General features: G+C 42.6%; 1 protein-coding gene across 3 annotated transcripts in view; it reads right to left on the bottom strand.

The window, feature by feature from the left end:
- mymx (myomixer) overlaps positions 1–18,943 on the bottom strand; it is a 29,231-nt gene extending 10,288 nt beyond the window's left edge. Inside the window, exons 1-19 of one of the 3 annotated variants that reach the window (XM_078273082.1) lie at positions 18,278–18,943; positions 17,516–17,587; positions 16,019–16,162; positions 13,147–13,293; positions 12,401–12,592; positions 11,475–11,561; positions 11,116–11,234; positions 10,922–11,036; positions 10,750–10,827; positions 10,521–10,636; positions 8,934–9,087; positions 4,614–4,759; positions 4,410–4,506; positions 3,798–3,947; positions 3,401–3,550; positions 2,612–2,868; positions 1,333–1,468; positions 791–985; positions 209–361 (exon numbers count right to left, since the gene is read on the bottom strand). In XM_078273082.1, the coding sequence (XP_078129208.1) occupies positions 209–361; positions 791–985; positions 1,333–1,468; positions 2,612–2,868; positions 3,401–3,550; positions 3,798–3,947; positions 4,410–4,506; positions 4,614–4,759; positions 8,934–9,087; positions 10,521–10,636; positions 10,750–10,827; positions 10,922–11,036; positions 11,116–11,234; positions 11,475–11,561; positions 12,401–12,592; positions 13,147–13,293; positions 16,019–16,162; positions 17,516–17,587; positions 18,278–18,781 (3,012 nt within the window). In that variant the 5' untranslated portion in view covers positions 18,782–18,943. The remainder of the gene's footprint in view (positions 1–208; positions 362–790; positions 986–1,332; positions 1,469–2,611; positions 2,869–3,400; positions 3,551–3,797; positions 3,948–4,409; positions 4,507–4,613; positions 4,760–8,933; positions 9,088–10,520; positions 10,637–10,749; positions 10,828–10,921; positions 11,037–11,115; positions 11,235–11,474; positions 11,562–12,400; positions 12,593–13,146; positions 13,294–16,018; positions 16,163–17,515; positions 17,588–18,277) is intronic. The other 2 variants (XM_078273085.1, XM_078273083.1) reach the window with 2 other exon arrangements.
- Positions 18,944–21,113: the final 2,170 nt, after the last annotated feature.

The following is a 21,113-nucleotide window of genomic DNA, read 5'->3' as shown; positions in this document are numbered from 1 at the left end:
GGGCCGACCCCTTTCTTAGATTTGAGAAAATCTGGCACAACAGGAAACAGACTGTGGAACAATGTGTTGGAGGCGAGTGCGAGAACGAGAGGGGTTGCTTCCCCTTTCTTATTACACCAAGCCAATAGTCCAAAGTCAATAGGATGGAATACTGGATCGTATTAGCACCAGTGAATCATTTTGAATGTTTACACCGTCCTCCTCTCACCTCCAGGTGGCCCTGCTTCTCCTGCAGAGCTTCTAGGCCGCAGCGGTCTGGCTCACACTGGATGGCCATGTCGGTCTCTTTCTCCAGGATGTCCAGGCCCAGCTCCTTGCTGCAGCACAAGCACTCCTCCACGTGCACCGCCAGGCTGGCGTGCTGGCAGGGCGCAAAGTCATCATGAGTACTCGTAGGATGTCATTAAGTCATTATGCCTCACTGCGTATTATTTGTTTTCCAATGAGAGCCACATTGTAAGTATGTGTTTCAAATGGAGTCCCTTCCGGGCGTGTGTGTATGTGCTATTTCGACATGTGTACTGCTTTCTTACCAAAAATAAATTCAAATTAACGCAAAACGCTCATGCGAGGGGGGGGGGGGGGGGGGCTCGTTTGGGGCCTATTAAAGTACACAGCCACAGACAAAAGGCAACCAGATGTGGCTCTGTTGGTTTGTGCAGCTGTTTGTGACTTAAAAAAACATTCAGCATCATCTAAGATCATTATAACTTATAGATGACAAACATTTCAGCAACCATTGGATCTAATGACCTAGAACTGGAGCTCCTAGTTCAATAGAAATCCTGACCTTGCTCAGCAGCTCCTGGATGGCCTGGTCGTGGCTCTGCGACCGGCCTCTTTCCCTAACAGTGTCATTTAGCATCTCTACGGCCTCTCGTAGTTCCTCCACAGGGTCCCCCATGCTTCCTATCAGGGGCTCACCACCGCCACTGCTTTGGAGTCCCAGCAATGGAGGAGCTGAGGAAATCTCACTGTGAAGAGGCTGTTGGTTACAGAGAGAGAAGGAGTTGTTTTCAGATGGCTCCAATATCACTGAAAAAGATCTGGTGCATTTTCATATTTTCTAACAGCTTGTGTGTTTATGTTTTGAAATAGTCATCGCTCCTACCACAAACAAATAAGGCGTGAGGTTGGTGGATTATTTAGGGTAGCGAAAAACATTTTGCAACTTTGAGTCACAAATAATATTCCATTCGCCTTCATTGTATTGGGTTAGTCGCAGACATCTTACAGATGAATATCTCAAAACCAAACCATTAGGTGTGTATGTATTTTTTATTTGTGGGAAATTACCCATTTGTTTTGCACTTTTAGTGTACAATGTCTCACCTGGCCCAGGCTGTACTGACTACCGCCGAGCTCCTGGCTCTCCTCCAGTTCCACGCGCTCCAGGAACTCAGTCAGCATTCGTGTGTCCTGCAGCTCTGAGTTCTGCTGGGTCAGGGCACTTTGGACACGGTGGTACCTGGGAGACAGACACACACACACACACACACACACACACACACACACACACACACACACACACACACACACACCAGCAGGAAATGTTTTAATGACCAGCTACACCTTAACTGCAATCCACATCCACATACAGTACAAGCCTACATCCTTCTGCAGAACCACATTACAGAGGCCGCGAGCAGAATACTGAGTGCTTGTCCCCCATGCTAGAGCGCTGTTTATGTAATCATATATCATCTGTCACATAAAAATATCCTGTACTTGAAGGCATGAAGGTACCCTATCCGTGCAGGGTTTATATTCAAAATGGTAAAGGGAGCCCTTTCAAAGGGTATTTTTTCCAGAATAAATGAGCCTGAAGTTGCTTGTATGTAGCGTTAAATAATTACATCATCCCAAGTGTCTTACAGCTGCTTAGTGAGAGCCTCTACCTGCAACAATGGTTCCTCAGACTCCACAAGTGTCCATCCCTGCCCCATGTAACACCCCCACCCTGGAAACACTTAAACTGAGCCCTTTCCGTTTCTTTATTTTCTTTGGTCAACTTGGTGTTCTTTACAGAGTCTGAACTTGTGTTTATGGACATAGGTACGTCCAGTAAACCAGCCACCATCATACGGTTTTACCGAGAGTCCATGGCAACCACTTTGTCTTTTGAGGGCCAACTAAAGAGAGAGGCGTCATCTTGCAAACATGGAGCGGGTGACTATGACACACACTGACAAGCTGTGGGTGAAGTGCATGTCAGGACTATGTTGGTAGACCTCGCTAAGTGCTGCATGAATCACAAATGAATAAACTCGAGCCTTGCAATGAATGAGCGCATGGAGAGTATTCTTTTGCCAACTTGGAGAGAGCTTATGAGACCTATGGATATATATTTTTGTGGTTTTATGGGGTGAAATTGTTTGTCTTATATAAGAACTGGGGATTTTATGAACACACTCTTCCATGTTGGATTGATGACATGGCAATCCCAAACCTGTGACCTCTTGGAAACACTGACAAAATTCTTACTTTATTTCCTGACCACAGTGATGAGTGAAACCACCAGAGTGTGATTGTTCAGATCCATAACATGAGTCTTCTGTGATGACAGACATCAGGTGGTTACCCCTGACCTCTCCCTCTCTGACAAACTCACTTTCTTTCCACGTCCTCCATGCGTGCTGGCAGGCCTCGTGTGTGTGGGTGACTGTGGCTATGGAGGCGCTCCACCTCCTGCCTCAGAGCACCGAGCTCCAGGCTGCGCGCTGCCATCGCTTTCTCCAGCAGACAGCTCTCCCTCTCAGCCATGCTCATTGTTTCAGGGTCACCAGCGAGAGCAGATTCCTTCATGGAAAGCTCTACGGACTCCAGCCAGGCTTCCAGGCTGCCCAGGGCCTGGAGCACTTTTACAACCTACACAGTACAGAAGCAGAGAGGCTAATGATGTCGAGGTTTTGCTGCAGTGATTTGCAAGTGATTTAGTGCACAGCGAAAACAACAAGAGGTGATGTACTGTACAGAGAAGACAATAACAGCTTTACCTAATGGAAGTAGACCATGCTCTGACCTACATCTTTTGTAATAAAACACGCATGCTTTCCAACTAAGTCATCAATCTGGGGGGATTTGCAGCCTCTTTCCATCCCATAATCGAATTATATGGCAGTGCAGTTTATTTCCCTTGGATTACCCTTCATACATTTTGGGGAATATACCTTGCAGACTCTTCCAATTAAGATGGTAAAGATGAAAGTCAGTGAGCTTCTAAGCATGAGTGTATGTGAACAGCCCAGGCTCTGGGACAGCAGAAAGCTTCTCCCAATGGGAGAACTGATCCAGAATCATCCGTCATAACCATAAATTTCCCCCATAACTTCAGAGGTAAGTAAAGGCCTCGGTATGACTCAGGAGGAGTGCCTGTTGTGAGATAGTTTATGAATCTTACCCTAAAACCCAGCTCCTCTGAGGCCTTCAGAAACACGGCGTTCCTCTGGTGCCTCCTCCGCAGCTCTTCCCACAGAACTTCCAGCTGGCCGAGGAACTCTTCTATCTTGGCGCAGCCTGGGTGCTGTGCACGGACCAGCCCGCGGCCCTCCTGAGGATGGAGCGTTAAACTGATGAGAGCATGTGATGACAAAGGACTGGGATTTATGTTGCAAAATATGGACCTAATCTAAAGCTTTGGGCAACTGAAGCTGTCTCAGCTGAAATGTCAGCTCGTTATTTGATTAATACACCAACCAGACCGTTAGCAAAATGTGGGGGATATTTTTATTCAAGGCATTCATCTGGTTCTTATGTTTTAAAACAAACTGTGAATATGACAGTGTGCCTTGGCTCACCCGCTTCACCACCTCTATCCTGGCCCTGTTGGTAAGAATTTCTTGTTCCAGAGCGTGTTGACACCTCCTGGCTGCCTCCAGCCCCTCGAAGCTGGCTATTGAACACACCTGTGTGGCCATGGACACATTGTCTTTCAGCCAGGACAAAGTCTGAGAGGGAAAGGAGAGCAAACGGTTAAAGAGAGGAACAGTTTAAAAGAGGAATATCTGAACGGGAGGCCAAGGGAGATGACATTTAGATGCCACAGGAAGCACAGTGACCAGGGTCCAGGTGGTTCTTCTCATCCTGACCTTGTAAAACAAATCAAGGCAATTAGCAAATAGCACACCGCAATTAGCAAATAGCACACCGCTCTGAATACAGTCACAGTTGAATGCATGACAACTTTGTCTCATTTAAAAATGTGACACAATGTCTGTGGCTGGTTACAAGAAAAGGGTGTAATAGCTGATGAGTACAGCTGCGGTGCTGACTTGACAATTCATAGCAATGACGTTCTGACGTTGAGGTCTTTAATCAAGATGAACCATTTTCGTTACAACAGAGTATACAGACAGTCGATTTCTGGTGTAAAGGGGAAACGCAGGTGTGCCTGGCAGGGGTCAAGTCACCTTGTCAGCAGACACGGTGAACTTCTGGAGCTGTGTGTGAAGCTGTGGGTGGCCTCGCGGGGCCGTGGCAAGCTTGGGCTCTGCTCTGGGCTTCCTGCTGCAAAGAAAACACAGACATGTGACTCCAATTATGACTTCCATAAAGAGCTCTCATTACGTAAGTCACAGAGAAAGAGAGAGAGAGAAGCCAGGCCGAAATGTCACCTTTCTCCTTTCAATTGATGTCTGACGATGACATCATTTGCACAGGCAGGGCCGTCTCCCGTGGGTGAAGAGGTGTGGTTCACTGATGGTTGCTCCTGGCTTTGGTTGCTCGGTGTTTTCCTACCAATCCCACATTCAACAGTACTCTGTGGACAAAAGAGTACAAAGTCTCTGTAGGAAAAAACTAAAAGATCAGCAACACGACACGTGAGTAATGTTTGGCTTTTTCTGTCGGCCATCCATCGAATAAATGTTGACTGGATGCATAAACACCTCAAATGGAGGATTTTATACTGTGAGCAGTGACAATGAGGCGTTGCAGTAGCTCACTGCTAATGTGAACGTTACAATGTGGCTGGAGGCTGGACAACTTGGACAGCTGCCCAAGTAAAGAAAAGCCTCTCATGGAAATGACACAAAGCATACTCTCTTACAAAGGTGGGCTCTTCTCGGTGAAATAACCCAGACCAGACTAATGATACAAGCTATTTCTGTTTGACAGCATCAACGTTTGTAATGAAAATACCAAAGATGGCAGCAAAAGTTTAAATATATTATAATTTCTTTATGAATGAACACATTACGTCTAACAAGGTTGCCAACATGTGCTATACCACTTTGATGACTAAAAGGAGCCATTGCAGTTGGTTTTTAAAATCCCCTATCCCCAACTTTCATTAAATAGCAGCAGGGTTTTTTTCAGCCTTAGATACTGATTTCCACGGCCAACCACTCCGACTCTGTTTAGAACTATGCAGTGGAGTTTTTAGAAAGGTCAATGCCAGAGCTATAGACCTCGTCTATGTGCAGAATTATATTAAAGACATCAACAGCCACTAAGCCTCTTTTACAACCATCTGAGTGATTTAAAGGTTGGCCAAAGGACACTGCAGCACGGTTTCCAATGAAAGCTACATGTAACCGGACCATTACAGAGCACACAGTGGGATGTCCTGATAGTTGGTCTGGTTACCAACTGCAGTCCACTGCAAACATCTCAAACATTGTACTGCAACAGGATCCAACAGAACCAATGCAAGAATGGATGCACAGTAATGACTTCTAGGTATAATAGTATAATATATACATTTATACGTTTATATATATAAAATATATATATAATAATTTTTTTAAATAGTTTTTTGGGTATGTACTTATGTTGTTTCTAACTGTGTGTAATTTAAAACTGTTACGTACCAACCAATGTTTAAAAAAAAAAAAGAAGCTTATATAATTAAGGTTTTACTTGCTTTGCTGACCAAAACTGGCAGGCATAAATATGAAACAATTAAATTAACTGTGAATTTAGTAAAACATTCTCTTAGGTTGATGTTTTACTAACTGTATGAATAATGCAGACCATGCTGTGTTAATTGTTCTATATAACATAATGTCTTTTACATATGCCAGTAAAAACAGCGCTGACACAAGTAAGGTCTCTGCAACAATCAGCAAGGCAAATATGCATCTGAGAAATGCTTTCCTGTAAAAGAAATCTGAAAGGCTGAATTTACACGACGGCCAAAAAGCACAAAACTGCCATTAATAATAGTGTTTTATGGAGTAGCTTTAATTTACCCAAGTTATTTTCTGACTGGGCTTATAGAAGAAGTGAGTCAGAGATCTGGAGAAAAATGTCGCCTCCAAAATTCTGCGAGAGATGCCGTAAATTAAAGGGCTCTAACATCATTTACTATTATGCCAGTCATTTTATAGAACTGTCTGAGTTTCATTGAGGCACATTATCGGCCCATTTCTGTGCTAAAGCTGCAGAACTAACAAACTACTGTGATTCATTTGACAGGGTTGATAACCATCAATGACGTCTCCTCCCCAGATATTTGCTTCTGTCCTTCATCTTTCACAGTGGCTTCCACTGTAAACAACTCATGCAGTGCACTTAACATCCCATTCTGCCATACGAAAAATAATTATGTCAGCCATAGCACAAAATAGCCCTTTGTTCGCTATGTCATATTCAATGGTATTCTGTGTTTTTAGGCGTCATTCAATCATCTCCTGTTTCAGCATACTTCTCCCTATCTTGGTACTGTTGATTCTTATCTGTTTTCTATGGATCTCCTCTTCACCCACGTGTCTTTTTGCAATGTGCTATGAAGTGATGTCAGCCAAGAACTATCACTTAGCACCAAGCCCATCTGGTCTGCAGCCCCAGCATCTGGCTACAATTAGCCAGAGAAACAGACGATAGCCATGTTTACCCTCCAGCGACAAGAGGCCATACTACTGCTGACACAGACATGGACATTTAGATTATAATGCATGTACCCGTATACATACAGACACTAAAACCTTTACAGGTACCTTTAATCGACTGAGTCAAATTGCACCAGAGAGGGAGAGACTACAAGAAAGAAAGTGTGTATGTAAGCATGTTTGCGGATACACTGAAAGTGCAGTCTACCAGCATATATGCAAATACCTAGAGTCACTATCAGCCCAAAGAACTGTGCAGCTGCATCTTGTACCCTTAAAAATACTGTAATCAACTCAGCACACCCGGGGAAAGTTAAAGCGCTGCGAAAGTATGTGACAAATTACTTTTACTGTTCAACTGGTGGTTGTGCCTGGCGCTGAGTTTGGCCTTTGGGCTCCAGGGTTTTGTTTGGAGTGTCTTATTAGTCCTTCCAAAAGAGTAACAAGTGGGTCTCCCACAGACAGCGCACCTAGGTAACTCCCAGCTCCCAGTGCAATAAAGGCAACTGACTGCAGCGAAAGGGCTTGGGACGGCCATGCCAACGAGCTCAGCACGTGTTGAGAGAAACAACTGAGCCTGGCTTGCTGGCCTGGTGGGTTCCTGCCATAGGTGGCGAGGCCACAGGGCCAGTTAGAGCCTAAAAACATCAGCAGGGGAATAAACTGAACCAGAAACACAGAGAGAATGGAAAGAGTGAACTTTTCTCTCCTTCACGCACTTTCAACGAGGCCAGAGGCTCAGCAGGGACTTCACAAGGGCTCAGGGTCAATAACAGGAGAGAAGCGTTGCATTATGGGATACCTCTGTGCTGAACACAAATAGCCACTGGGCATTCACTTACAGATTAATAATAATAATAATAATTTATACTTTATTAATCCCGCAAGGGGAAATTTACAATGTTTTCACTCTGTTGTTAGTTATTACACACATTACACACAGGCCTGAATTACACACACATGCTCAGTACCTATACATGCACTAATGGAGAGATGCCAGAGTGAGGGGGCTGCCTATGGAAAGGCGCCCCGAGCAGTTGGGGATTCGGTGCCTTGCTCAAGAGCACCTTGGCAGTGCCCAGGAGGTGAACTGGCACCTCTCCGGCTACCAGTCCACCACCAGTCCCAGTCCCTAGTGACTGAGCTACTGCCACCCCTTAGATTGTAAAGAGATTTAAGGTGCTAACGTAAAAGACTAAATATACACATAATTACTGGTTTTTAACATACCACACACTTAAGTTTCTGGATACCTCCTCTTCTAAAAGACGCTTATAGTATTTCCTTGTAGGTTTATGGGCAGTGGAGTCACTATAGGAGCGCCCACGTGTTCAATAGAGTGCTGGTCGGCCTCCAACATGAGGAATGTCACGTCTGAGGAATCCACATGCTCTGCAGATTATTCACTCACCCTAGACTGACCCACAGGCCATCTATTAATATAGTATCAATCCAATGACTTTTGTCAGAGCAGTTAAAAGCCAAAATACTATTTTACCATAAAGAAGGGGAAGGCTTATTTGCTCTGGCCTACTGTTCAGCCATGTTGTACAGTCACGGCTTGACATTTTTCATGGAAACTTAAAGAATTCTTGTTCCAGCATAAATAACACCTCTAAAAGCTCTTCCTGTCACTCATACAGGGCAATGTTCATAACATTTTCAGACTGAAGTTCTTCAAGAGATTGAGAAGACTGAATGGTTATATATTGCTCTATTCTCTACAGGCTCTTTGGGTTTTAGAGCCATGCTGGTATTCATTCCAACCATCTTATCAAGGGCTTCCTCACAACTCGTACACCAGATGATGTAATTAAGTGCAACTAACTATCTGGATGGAAAACCAGCAGTGTGTTGGGTGCCAACACTAGAAGCCTGCTCTACAGCACATCTGACAGACTCCAAAAACACTGTTATTTAGGAAAAAAAACTGCTTCAATTGTAAATCAGGCATTTTCCAAACCAAAGGACAAAGTGCGTCACTTTCTGCAGCCACAGATGTCGTACTGTAGGACTGGAAGAAGCTGATGATGCTGTTCTGTCCCAGTCGAGAGCCACACTGTGGCTTCACCAGTAATAGATTGAAATACAGAGTTTACTTACCACGCAGCCTTTTAGACGATTCTGCTCCTCCTTCACCTCCTTTCCCATGATTCTTTGCATCTCCGTTCCCACATTGCACTGGGGTGGTGTCAGGGGGTCAGCATCTTCCCTGGTGAAAGCTGGGCTAGTGGGAGAGAGTGTGGTCCGGTCACTCCTGCAGGCGGAGCAGAGCGAGAGGTTACTGTGGTGCTGACAGCAAAGCTCCAGAGCCCCGCGATGAACTCCAAATATGGCTGTGAAGTTTTCTACCAGTGTTTGTGTTTTTTGGTTTAAATAGCCATGAAACACAGCTGATAAGACAGATGAGATGATGTAATATTTGGATCTAAAGATAGCCCGCTGACATGAGAGGCTCTCGGCCTGAGAAATATTTAGAAAGCAGGAGATGTTGGAGATGGATGTCAGAACTATGGACTTGAGTTACTCCTGACTGTATTTATTAATATGAAAATGAAAAATGTTGCACAGCTAGAGTATAAGGATTGCAATGTTATCTATTGGCCAGTCCAACACTTTGATCCAGTACAAGATAACATGAAAACTACTAGCCAGACTGAAATTAAATTATGCATGAATATTCATGGTCCCCACGGGGGACCTAGTAAGTTTAATAATAATAATAATAATAATTAAAAAAAACTTCATTTATACGGTACATTTCAGAACAAAGTTTTGGAGTTTGATGACCCCCTGGCATTTTCTCTAACACCACCATCACCTCAAAGTTCCCAGGTTTTCACAAGAAACATCAGAGAAATCTAAAATGTATAGATTTGTTACCCATAACATGATCTTTTATATTTTGGACATTATTCCAAAGAATGCCATATGTTTTACTATGCATGCTGAAAGGCTGCAACCGATGTCAATAATTAATAACTCAGTATGGACCACAGTGCACGATCAGTATCTCATTTCTTGTAGCTTGGTTCCCATTTTACCACAGCATTCAAATGTGTACTCATTAAGTAGATATTGGTTCTGATGTAAAAGGCTGGACTCTTACCGAAGGCTATTAAAGTAACAATAAATTTGCTTTACAAATGCCATAAAAATTACAAAATATGCTTGTAAACATGTAATATCTTAGATTTAGCAGACTATTCGAGGTGACGGCAGGATTTTAATCGTGAGAAGAGAACAAACCGTGTTGCCAACTCGACTCAGTAAGCCAAGACGTTATTCACCTAGTACAGTAATCAAACACATGGTCAAATTCCAAAACAGTGCAAAAAACTGATTATTATAAACTAAACCAGTGGGTTGTGGTGAGTGATGCTCTGTGTGGTAGTTGGTCTCCAGACATCCAGACAGACCAGCCCTTCACTTTGCTTATAATTTTTCACTGATTCAAACCCAAATTCAACTAGGCTAATCAAGAGAGAAATCTTTATACAGATGGAAAACGTCTTCTCGGTTTTGCCAGTGCAGACTTTTAATGTAGGGTACCAATAGAGTAATAACATTTTTTTTTTTTTTAGTTCCAGCTCAGTGGAAATCCGTGGAGGACCAATTAGTGGGTGAAATGGCGCATGTACTCACAGGGCCACCAAAGCTGTCGGCGAAATCCTTGGCCTGTTGTCTTACCTGAAAACCTTCTGAAGAAGCGCCCAGCAGTCCTTCACCTCGCTCTGCTTCTGTGTGACGCCGGCCGCCAGGGCAGGATGGAGATTAGACACCTGGGACAGGCTCACATCTAGCATCTACCACACACAGGTCTGTAGGTTAGGTAGAGAAGGCTTCTGCAGCACACTTTCAAGAGCTGATCACGCAGTGCTGCTTTAAGTGAAAACAAACAAAAAAACACGTTTCCTACCATGATTTGACTGGCGATGTCGCGTATTTCTCTATCGCCGAAGCTGTCCAGCTCTTTGGCTGCAGATATGCTTTTCCTCTGAGAAGAAAAGATGTTTATCAGGAAATGTGAGCGAAATGTGAATCTTAGATCTAAGCGGAAAAGAAACAATTAGGCCGCCAGGGAATTGTACCATGTTATTGATAGCAAACAACGTATTATCGGCCTGTTGGTAGAATGAGGAAACCTCCAGTGCCAGCTGAAGATTTTCATGGTAGTTTTTCAGATGAGACTGGACCTTCAGCCACCTACACAGAGAAGATAACACACAAATCAGTCTTCTCTCTAGATTGATGATACCAGTTCAACGTAAGGGACAAAGTTTACATTTTATTGATGTGTTTCCTCTTGCTGGAGATGTTTTTGCCATCTGTCTTCCCTTGTTTCTCCAGTTTTAGTGCCAAGTGGTTGATCTCCTCGTGGAGGTTTCTGTATATCTGCTCATCCTGCAGGGGAACAGGGGAACACAATCCAACTATGACCTCAGCTGTCTTTACCATACACCCAGGGAGAAGAATTACAGTCTGCCATAGATAATTGACTGGGAAACCTCTCCAGAATTGTATTATAAACTATTAACATATGGGAATGTGTATATATTTACCTCGAGTGTTTTTTGAATTTTTTTTTATCAATGTTCTGGTAATTATTAATAGCTCTTTTGCTTGTTCCTTTACAATGCTCACCTGTTTCAGATCTAAAATTCTCCTGGTCAGCTGCATTTTGTCAACATTCCCCCCTAGGACGTTCACCAGAGACTGCTCCTCTTCCTGCTGGCACACATAAAAGTCAGTGTTTATATCCCCCATTTGTTAGGAACCCAACCATTATTTGTTTTTTCAGAGGCACCGGGATTAAACCACATTACTCCTGCTACCAAGGAAGATGCTGAACAGAAATAGCCTTCAGCATTAGGTGAGAACTTGATACTAATGCACAGAGGGAAGGATGAGTGGAACTAAATGGAGAATACAGTCTCCTCTGGGGAAGGATGTTTTATAAACTTCCTCCATTACATTCCCACAGGTTCATTATCAATCATCAGTTCCCTTGTGCCAGACATGGGTGAATAGACACAAACAAGAGACGCCTCCAGGATACTGAGCTAATTTCCTGTATTAGCAAGTGCTGGCTTTTTTGTTGATCAGAGCTGTCTGTCTACTCATATTTGCCTCTGGGCCAACTGTTTTTGGTTTGAATTGTTACAGTCGGAGAGCTTGATGGCTTTTCTGTTTCTGGACACATTTGGGAGATGAAAAAATCTTATGAAAAAGGCTCAGGGGGGAAATGTCTGCAAAATTGAAATAAAGGTGCATAAAAAATAAGAGTACTAATTTCACATTTCACCCTGTTTCACATTAGTGTTAAATTTGAAAATGAGAACATGAACGTGAGTGAGTCAATAGAAAAAGCTAGCATCATGCAGTCAGCAATAAATTAAAATCCCAAACTGCACAAATTGCTGAAAAACAATAAATACCATTAAAAACTGCTATGCTTTTACTCAATAGTTCAATACAATTGGCTCTGAAAAGCATGACAAAAGGAGTCAAAAAAGCCCCGCCTCTGCAATTAAATCGCTTCTACACAACAAACAGATTTTTTTTTTTACCTTCTCTTTAATCCAGGCCTCTAGCTTGTCCACTTTTTTGTTGAACTCTTGCAGGTTCTTGGCTCCACCCAGGGCCCTCGTCTGATTTGCAGCTGTCTGTTTCAGGGTCTGCCACTGGTCCCTGAGCTGGCTGAGCTGCTTCTTCACCAGATCAGAGGTGGGGTTCAGCTTGCAGATCAACTGCTCACCCATCTTTTGAAACAGAAAGTCGTTGTTCACTTTAGGCGTAGTGCAGGAGGAGCCGCCAAACTAACATTGAACAGTGGCTGAGTACATTTGACACCTCAAGTTTGTCAGAGTCATTACTCATGGGCCAGACGGCTTCACAGATGTTGGACAACTGCCATTTATTTCTTGGATATACCCTTGAAAATTCTCCTGATTCAGTCAATGCCCTTCCTGAGCCGTCAGCGTGTCAGGGGAGGTTAATTATCAGCACTGTACCATTTCCAAACATGTTCTCCTGAGGGACAATGTATAAACTGGCTTGACAGAGCCGTCTGGAACACTGAGGGTCTGCTTTTCTCTCTGGCCGACTGGAAATGCCTACGAGCCCATTATGTTATGTGTTATGTAATCTGACAGACTCTTTTAGCACCAAAGGCAGTGATTAATGTTTGCATTCATATCCAGATTACCTGTTGAAAAGTTAAAATAAGCATTTCATTTTGGATGTGGGTTGCTGTGATGTGCTTGCACTGGTAACTTGGTAATATTTCAGCTAGAGTGTTGAATCATTATGTTACCTGGTTGAGTTGAATTAGGGTGTTCTCAAAGTCTTTGAGGTCTCTCTGAAGCGTCTGCGAGGCCTCCTCCCAGTCCTGCAGGGGGCAGCGCTGAATATTACATCCATCCTTCAGATCCTGCAGCTTGCCTTTGATCCACGCCTCTGCCTACATCACAAACAGACATACAGACAAAAATGTTTAGGATATGCTTTGCACTCTGCACATCATAGGCAACCACTCATGTCTGTTTATTGACCAGATTCAGCTGTTCGATGATGTTGCTCATTTTCTTCATTTTAGAGTAACATCTGAGAATGTATTAGCTTTAGATGTAATATAACATGGCTGAGGTTGGCTAAGGAAGCATTCATTATGTATGTATAAACACCATATTTGTAGATACATTCGTATGGCTCGATATTTAACAACATGGTCCGGTCATGACAAAATGACTATCAGATTTCCTTAGCAGTGTTTTCAATGCAATTTATAGAACTTTTAGAACTTTCTCACTTGAGGCTCATCTACAGCCTATTGGTTTTGAGATATTTTCTGTGTGACAGTACACTCAACAAAGCGGTAGTCCCATTGGTAAATAGTCTTATTTCTGCTTATCAGGACAGCAAACAGGCCTCATTTTCTTCCCTGACATAGAGGAATACAGAGCCTCAGACACATCAAGAAAAGCTCTTTGTTCTCCGGTGTCATGTTATGTAGAGCAGACGTTTCTTTTGGCGAGTGCCTGGGCTCCATTGCATAAGGCTTTGTCAAGCAAAGCTGCCTTTTCTGGCAACATTTGTATGGAGTGAACAACTGCAAACCAGGTGGCCAAAGTCAGAAAGTGTTGGAAAGTACATGTTTGTTTTTGCAAAGAACCCAGTGTGGAAGTGAGTGACCCACCCAAGTCACAATAATTGAATAGATGAATAAATCAACTCCAGTTCTCCCGCTTCTAAGACTGATCCTACATGAGTCATACAATTGATAAAATTAGCACAGCTTTATTTTTCCTAGTGTTGCTATTGAGTAGAATGCCAGTTAAGCAGTTAGAGTTGTTTTGGTTACAAAGATACAAGCACACAAAGTGGGTCATTATAACATTAAATTAAGGAATTATTTATAAAGGAATTCAGCACAACTGACAATGAATATTGCATAAAACATCAAGACCCCACATGACACAGCCTCTAAACAACTCTTTGCTCGAGATTAAAATGTGATGTCATTAACTTTACAAGCCCCCTGGTGCAGCGGAGGTATTTCTGTGTTGAACAGAAGGAAAACGGCTTGACAAAACAGGCCCCTATCTCCTCACGCTGGCTTCCATTGCATTATAATGACCTCATACAGGAAGTCTATGATTCTCTTGTTTTTTCCTGTTCGCTCTCCACAACAATAGCCGGTTTTATCAAAATGTACAGTAAGGCCTTAGTCAAGAGAATAGACAGCTAATGCATGCAGTTTAGATTGTATTTTTTTGATGAAAAATCTGTGGCCACACAGGAAAACATCACTGCTGTCAACAAATACCAGATTTTAAAACAAACTCCATGTTTGGTGATCATAATCAAAGCAGAAGCAGAAATCAGGCTGCTTTTCATTTCCACAAGCCTCAAAGAATCCAATTTTAGCATTTTAACAGGAAAACAAGTGTGCACATCTTTATACTTTATAAAATGTTTACCAACAAGCCAAATTTTTGTTTCTTGTAGTAATGCAACTTGGCCCTGAAAAGACTGTGGGAGTGGAAGTTTCTGGACTTTCTCTATTGTGGAAATGAGACGGTGAAAGGCGAGCCTTTCTGCAGTGCGGCCTCGGAGACAAATGGCCCTCAGCAAAGCTGTGCTTCACCATGTGGTGACCTGCTTTGCTCTCCTAGCTTGAAACATTAGGGACCTTTAAAAGACTCTCCCTGGAAAACTCACTTCCACTTCCACAGCGATGTAACACTGAAATAACACATTTTCATCAGCGATAGCAGTCAAACACATCCCTGTAAAACAAGCAGGTCCCCAGGCACCAAAAGCTCTGGTTATTTAAAGTACATTCTCAAATAAAGTTAAAATACAAAAGGCCTCTTCCTCCAAAAGCAACAGAAATGCAGGCTCCGCTTAAGAGCAAAGGGGCTGCTAAGCTTGTTAACATTAATGACGTACTACAGAGCTGTTTTCAACACATACATACATCATATCTCTCCTTCAGCTGACAAATCCAAAATTTATTTATTATTACTGGAAGTAAACAGGCTATCACTTGAATGGTTGATGGCCAACCGGAAGAAAAATGTCCTTGTACACTGGGGTGGACGGAGCAATGAGATAACACAACCAGTTGTGCAGCTTGGCTGAGTCTCTCTGGGCCATAGGCGTGAAGAGATGGAGCCAAACAATGATCTCATCCCTAAATAATTGCTTCACTTGTGGCGGTTTCCCCTCCCTCTCTTCCCTCAGCTGAACACAGCTCATACAGTTCTCGGGACAAAATAAGAACCAGTACATATTTTGTTCTCCTCGGAGGGTCATGCGACTGGCAGCTTCCACTCTGATTTCATCTCAACAGTGTAACTGGTTGCTTTTGAGAGGAAAACCCTCTCCAGCTTCTTTCCTTTAAACATGTTTACATCAGAGGAGATGAGAGATAAGTTGATTGCTGTAGTCTAATTTAAAAAAAAAGATTTTTTTAAAACATCTCCATCTGCATATTTTGGAAAAGTGGAGTGGAAAAAGCACACCCTCCTCAAACATTTTATTAGGTTCCAATTAATTATATGTGGGAAAACAAAAAAGCAGTAGGAAAGTGCAGCTTTTCATGAGCAGAAGTTCAAATAAACACCCTGACTGATCACGACTAACTGCTGATGTTGATATTGTGAATGCGTGCTACATTTTACCTGCAGTACTTCCTTGTTGAAGAGCGAGTTGCGCTGAGTGAAGCAGTCACTCTGGGACATAACAGCTGCCGACGCTTCATTCTGTGTGTGTGGATGGCTTTCTTTCCTCTGAGGCTCTTTCTTTAGCGTTTCAGGCGCTGAAATCTGCGTGAGGACACAACACAGACAACAAAGTGTTAAAGACACGATGGCAATTTGACGGCAACATTAATTAGATCACACCTGAACACCAGATGATGCTAGCCTCTGATAGAACCTATAGGAATGATGGGCATGTTTATGTGTCTATTCATGTTGATAACACCTTTTTTTTTTTTTTTTACCATCCACAGACAATATAAACTTGTGTGACCCTAGTTCCCTCTTAACAAAAACCCACTGTCAGCACTATGTGAAATGAAATGAAACACTGCTGGCACAACTTTCCCAATCAAGCATTTCTGCTGCTCTCCAATCAGGAAACATCTGGGCACATGAAGGAAGCAGGAACGGACAGATCCTTGGATGTCTGACGTGTTTTACTGTCAGCCTTACATGTAAACATATCACCTTTAAATAGTAGATCATGTTCACTCTTTCATACCTGAACAGGTAAAGACACCACATCCTTCTCACATGAAATGATAACCATTGTTGGGGGCATTTGCATGAATAATATATGAGGGAAGGAAAAGCAAAGTATTGTTGTGGTTGTGGAATGAGAGGTGATGTAGATGAGGACTGTAGTTTTTTGTTCTAAAAGGGGAAATGAGGCCATTGCTGTGTCAGTGTGTTATTATAAGCAGCCTCCATGAGCAGCAAGCCTTTTCTTTTGTTAACATCTTCCCTGACCTCATGTTTTCCAGTGAGCCCTGCCCCTGCAGGGTCTGCTGTAACAGAGCACTTCATCCACAACATAGCCTACACTGATGACTTCAACAAGAAACAGGCCAAATCCATCAGCCCATTGACTTTAAACAATATCCTACAATATACACATACTGTGTTTCTTCTGTAGACTGTTTCTTTAATGAATTACAGTTAAACAAGAGGACACAACAGGCTATTTGTATGGTGTTCAAAGATACGTTGCTGCCATAACTTAACTGGTTTTCCACCTCTGTGTAACTTTGCTCCAAATGTATAATATAATAAACTTTTTAAGTTTGGCGAACACAGCACATGACTTCACTTCGTAAACTCCAAGAGATCCCTCAACTCCACTGCTGCCTATAAATACCTCACTGTCTCACAGCAAAACAAATAAAGTTGGGACAAATAGCACCATTATCAACACAAAACACTAAATATATATATATATATATATATATATATATATATATATATATATATATATATATATATATATATATATATATATATGTGTGTTACTCGTGCTTTTTAAATTAAACTTTCATTTAACATTACTGAGATAAAAACAGTAACGTTAGCTTAAGTTACGTTTGTTTTAGCTGTTGGTTATTTTTAATGTAACGTTAGATAACGTTAGCATCTTACCTGTTGGACGGATTTCTCGGTTTGTCCCTGCGTGGCCTGAAGTTCGTCATTTCTGTCTCTTTTGAGTAAAACCTAAAATATTAAGAGAAAATAAGCAGCCGATAGTGCTGAAAATAAGCCATAAATGAGTAGAACAAGCTGGGCAAGACGACGGAAATTGTGGCAGGTAAAAAAAAACAAAACAATTTAGCTAAACAACATTTAGCTACACTTGTTAAAACAAATATCTCGATACATACCACACATAACCACTTCAATATTTTACATTATGTCGGGGTACATTTGTCAAACAATATATATAATAATTTAAAGATATTCTTTTGAAACCGTTATCTCAAAAATCCCAAATAATGAAATGACTAATTAGCCTAACACAAAGTGAAACACCATGTGGATAGGCTACTTCAGGTATGTAGCCCATACTGGTAAATATTAGCAAATAATTGAAAACATTGTACAAAATGTCTATTTTCCGTGCTGAGTTCAGTCTTTATAATGTTAATATCTAGATACCAATATTTGTGTTGTTGTTTGTAACAGTTAAAACTGAAGGATCTATCACATAGCCTACACTTTGTAACCAAAACAACCTTTTACACATATCTTTAAAAATAGACTATGTAATAACTACCTACATTTTGTCTTTATTGAGTAAAATTGCCTTTTAATTATACTGCAATATTGAAACAAATCCCACCTATGTGTGATTATTTCCTTGGTTATTATAGTGGCATATTTGCAGTAGTAAAGGGTGTCATGTACCTTGAAGTGAGAACTGGACTTATTCTCACAGCTCACACCCACAATCCTGGGCAGATGTGGATCGGCTGATGTGCTGGTGACGTTGTTGTTGTTATTGTTGTTTTCAGATGTGGACCCTGTGATTGAGAGCTGTGCTGGTACCACTGACACCTTGTTCTCTGGTCTGCCTTTACTCCCAGAGATTGTGATCTTCTTGATTGACCTGGAGACAGCAGAGGCAGAGGCGACGTTCTGGTTCAGGTGGTCCTCAGCTGCCATGTCCTCCTGGTTGTGCTTTACTGGTGCTACCTGCTTGACGATGGGTGTGACGAGACAGGGGCTGTGTGTGCAGACCTGGGGTCGACTGAGGTAGAGAGAGTTCAGGTTGTGCTGCAGAGTGCAGTTATCCAGACTCTGGCTCTGCAGATAACTCTGTGTAAACTCCTGGCATTTTGGCACAGCTGGGGCTGACAGCCTCGTCCCAATGGTGAAGGGCTGGACCTTCCTCACAATGCTCTCAGACATTGCCAGTGTCCAGATAAAAAAACAAAATATGCTGAAGTCCAAATGGGCATTAAAAAAAGTCTGTCACATCCCTTTGTACACTCTTCTCGCTCACCAGTTCTGTTTGCCCAGTCTCTGTTAAGCAAGCAAGTGGAGAGTTGAACAGAAAGTGGAGGGAGAGCTCAGTTCTCCACCTTCTTGTGCATATTGAGAATGCACAGCACACAGCCCAGGACGGCTTCCTTGGACTCCTGGGATCGAATGCGGTCCCAGACGTGGCGCAGGGCTGTGCCAAGGTGGGCAGCGCCTGTAGAGAGGCTTCTCCTGAGGAACTGTGCCACTGAGCCTGCCAGTCTGCTACTGAGGAGCCTGATAACCAGGGACCGCAGCAAGATGAAAACTGCTGGCATGCTGCCTTACTGTGCTGTGCGAAAAAGAAAAAAAAAGGTCAAAAAAAGGAGGGGGAAAGAGGAGGGTTGGTTAAGAGAGGGAATGAAGTCACCACCTCTCCACACATACAAACTCTCTCTCTCTTTCTCTCTCTTTCTCTCTGTCAGGAGTGACAGAGTGGAGAGAAGGCTGTAAAGCCTGGCTGTCAAAACTTCCCCTCTGAACCGAAACAGAAAATCTGTCCAGATAAGAGGCGAGTAATGGAGTCAGAGGGAGAGACCTCTGTCAGATCTCTTCAATCACAGCTTATCCTCTATGAGGTAATATCCTCAGCTGAAACAAACTCACACCTACCCACACTGCCTCTGCCTTACCTCCACCTTCAAGTGCAAAGGAACAAAATTAGCCTTGAGGTGTTCTGCTCTGTTCCAGCACAGAGAAATTACAAGACAAAACAAAAAAACAGCTACTGTGACAGCAGGCTTTTGAAAAATCCAGGGTGAAATCTAAGGAGAGAATAAGCTTCAGAGGCTCATGTTAGCGCTGTCTGTCCAGGAGTGAGAGCGCTTTCCTCAGCTCCAAGCCTTTCCCCATCGGCGAGGAACAGCTGTCACAAAAGTTCCAGCTGAATGGAACAGCCCTGTCGCTCTGCTCCTTAAACCTCAGAGCTGCTGGCACGACAAGTGTGGGGGGCAAATTACAGTCAAGCAGATGATGACCCCTACCACTCCTTGATGGTGGCTACGGTTCAACAGAGCACATGTTGGGCTGAATGATTGGAATGGCAGAGGGTGGCGTGCGTATGTCAGGGCAGAAGGGATTACTGAGGAGAGCAGACAGCAGAGAAAATATTTGCAGAGTGCAGAGCGGAGAATTTGCTTCCACCGGTGAAAGCTTTCCCCAAAAAAGGAACTCTCACTCTTCACTCTTCACTCAGCTGCCCTCTGACTTGACCCCAGCACCTGGTTGAATGGCTCGCAGTAGCTGCTCAGTCACTTAAAACAAAACCAAGTCAGTATAATGAAAGTGAAGTAATTGCATGCCACATTTTTGCAACACAGGGCTTTGGGAATTCTCAAAATATCGACCTACGTAGTAAAATTACATAACATTTAGAAATAGACACATTTAAGAAATATATTTATATATGTGCTCAAAAGTCGCCTGTGTTACTGTGGGACAACAGTCACTCAGCAGCACTCCATATGACAGAGGAAGACGCCGGAGACGACATGGTTAATGATGCTTTTAAAAGAGTTCTGGTTTCATGATGAAGTCATCTAAGGAAGCGTTTTAATGTGTTGCAGCTTGAAATCAGAGATAAATTCTGCACAGGCTGAGTAGTGTTCACGGAAAGCTGGATGGGTGGAGTTCAAGGGGTTTGGCTGACTTTAAAATGTCATTTCCTCATATTGCTCTAAAAGTGTGCGATTTATGTGTGCTGTGGGTACACTGTGTGACTATGACACCACCACATGCCGAAATGTTGGTTGTGTTCAAGTGGAACATTTTGAAATGTGGTTTATTTTTTGATTTATAATCATTATTTGTCAGGAAAGTAATGTATACACATATATCTTTTTGCAAGTCATGCTATGTAAAGGCAAGACCAGCCCACTGAGAGATGAATGATAATACTGCAATCCACAGCATAGCCTAGAATACAACTGGAAACAAGTAATACAACAAAAAAAATCCATAACATATTTACCCCATGAAACTTTTCTAACCCTAACTGTTAGGGTTGAGTTAGCAATCATTTGTTTTAACTGCACAGGAAAAGCACACCTACCAGCACCTCTAAAGCTTACTAATTAACACTTTACTCTTAAGTGCTGGTAGGCTTATTTTTTTAAGGGGTTAGTTATGCTAAGCTACGCTAATTGCCTTATGTCTCGAGCCCAGAACTTAACGCACAGACCTGACTCTCACTAATAACATATTTCCCAAAATATCAAACTAT

Source organism: Sander vitreus, chromosome 17, assembly GCF_031162955.1.
Source record: "Sander vitreus isolate 19-12246 chromosome 17, sanVit1, whole genome shotgun sequence".
NCBI lineage: Eukaryota > Metazoa > Chordata > Actinopteri > Perciformes > Percidae > Sander > Sander vitreus.
Note: the sequence above shows the minus strand (reverse complement) of the source record. Positions and strands in the feature narration are given on the sequence as shown.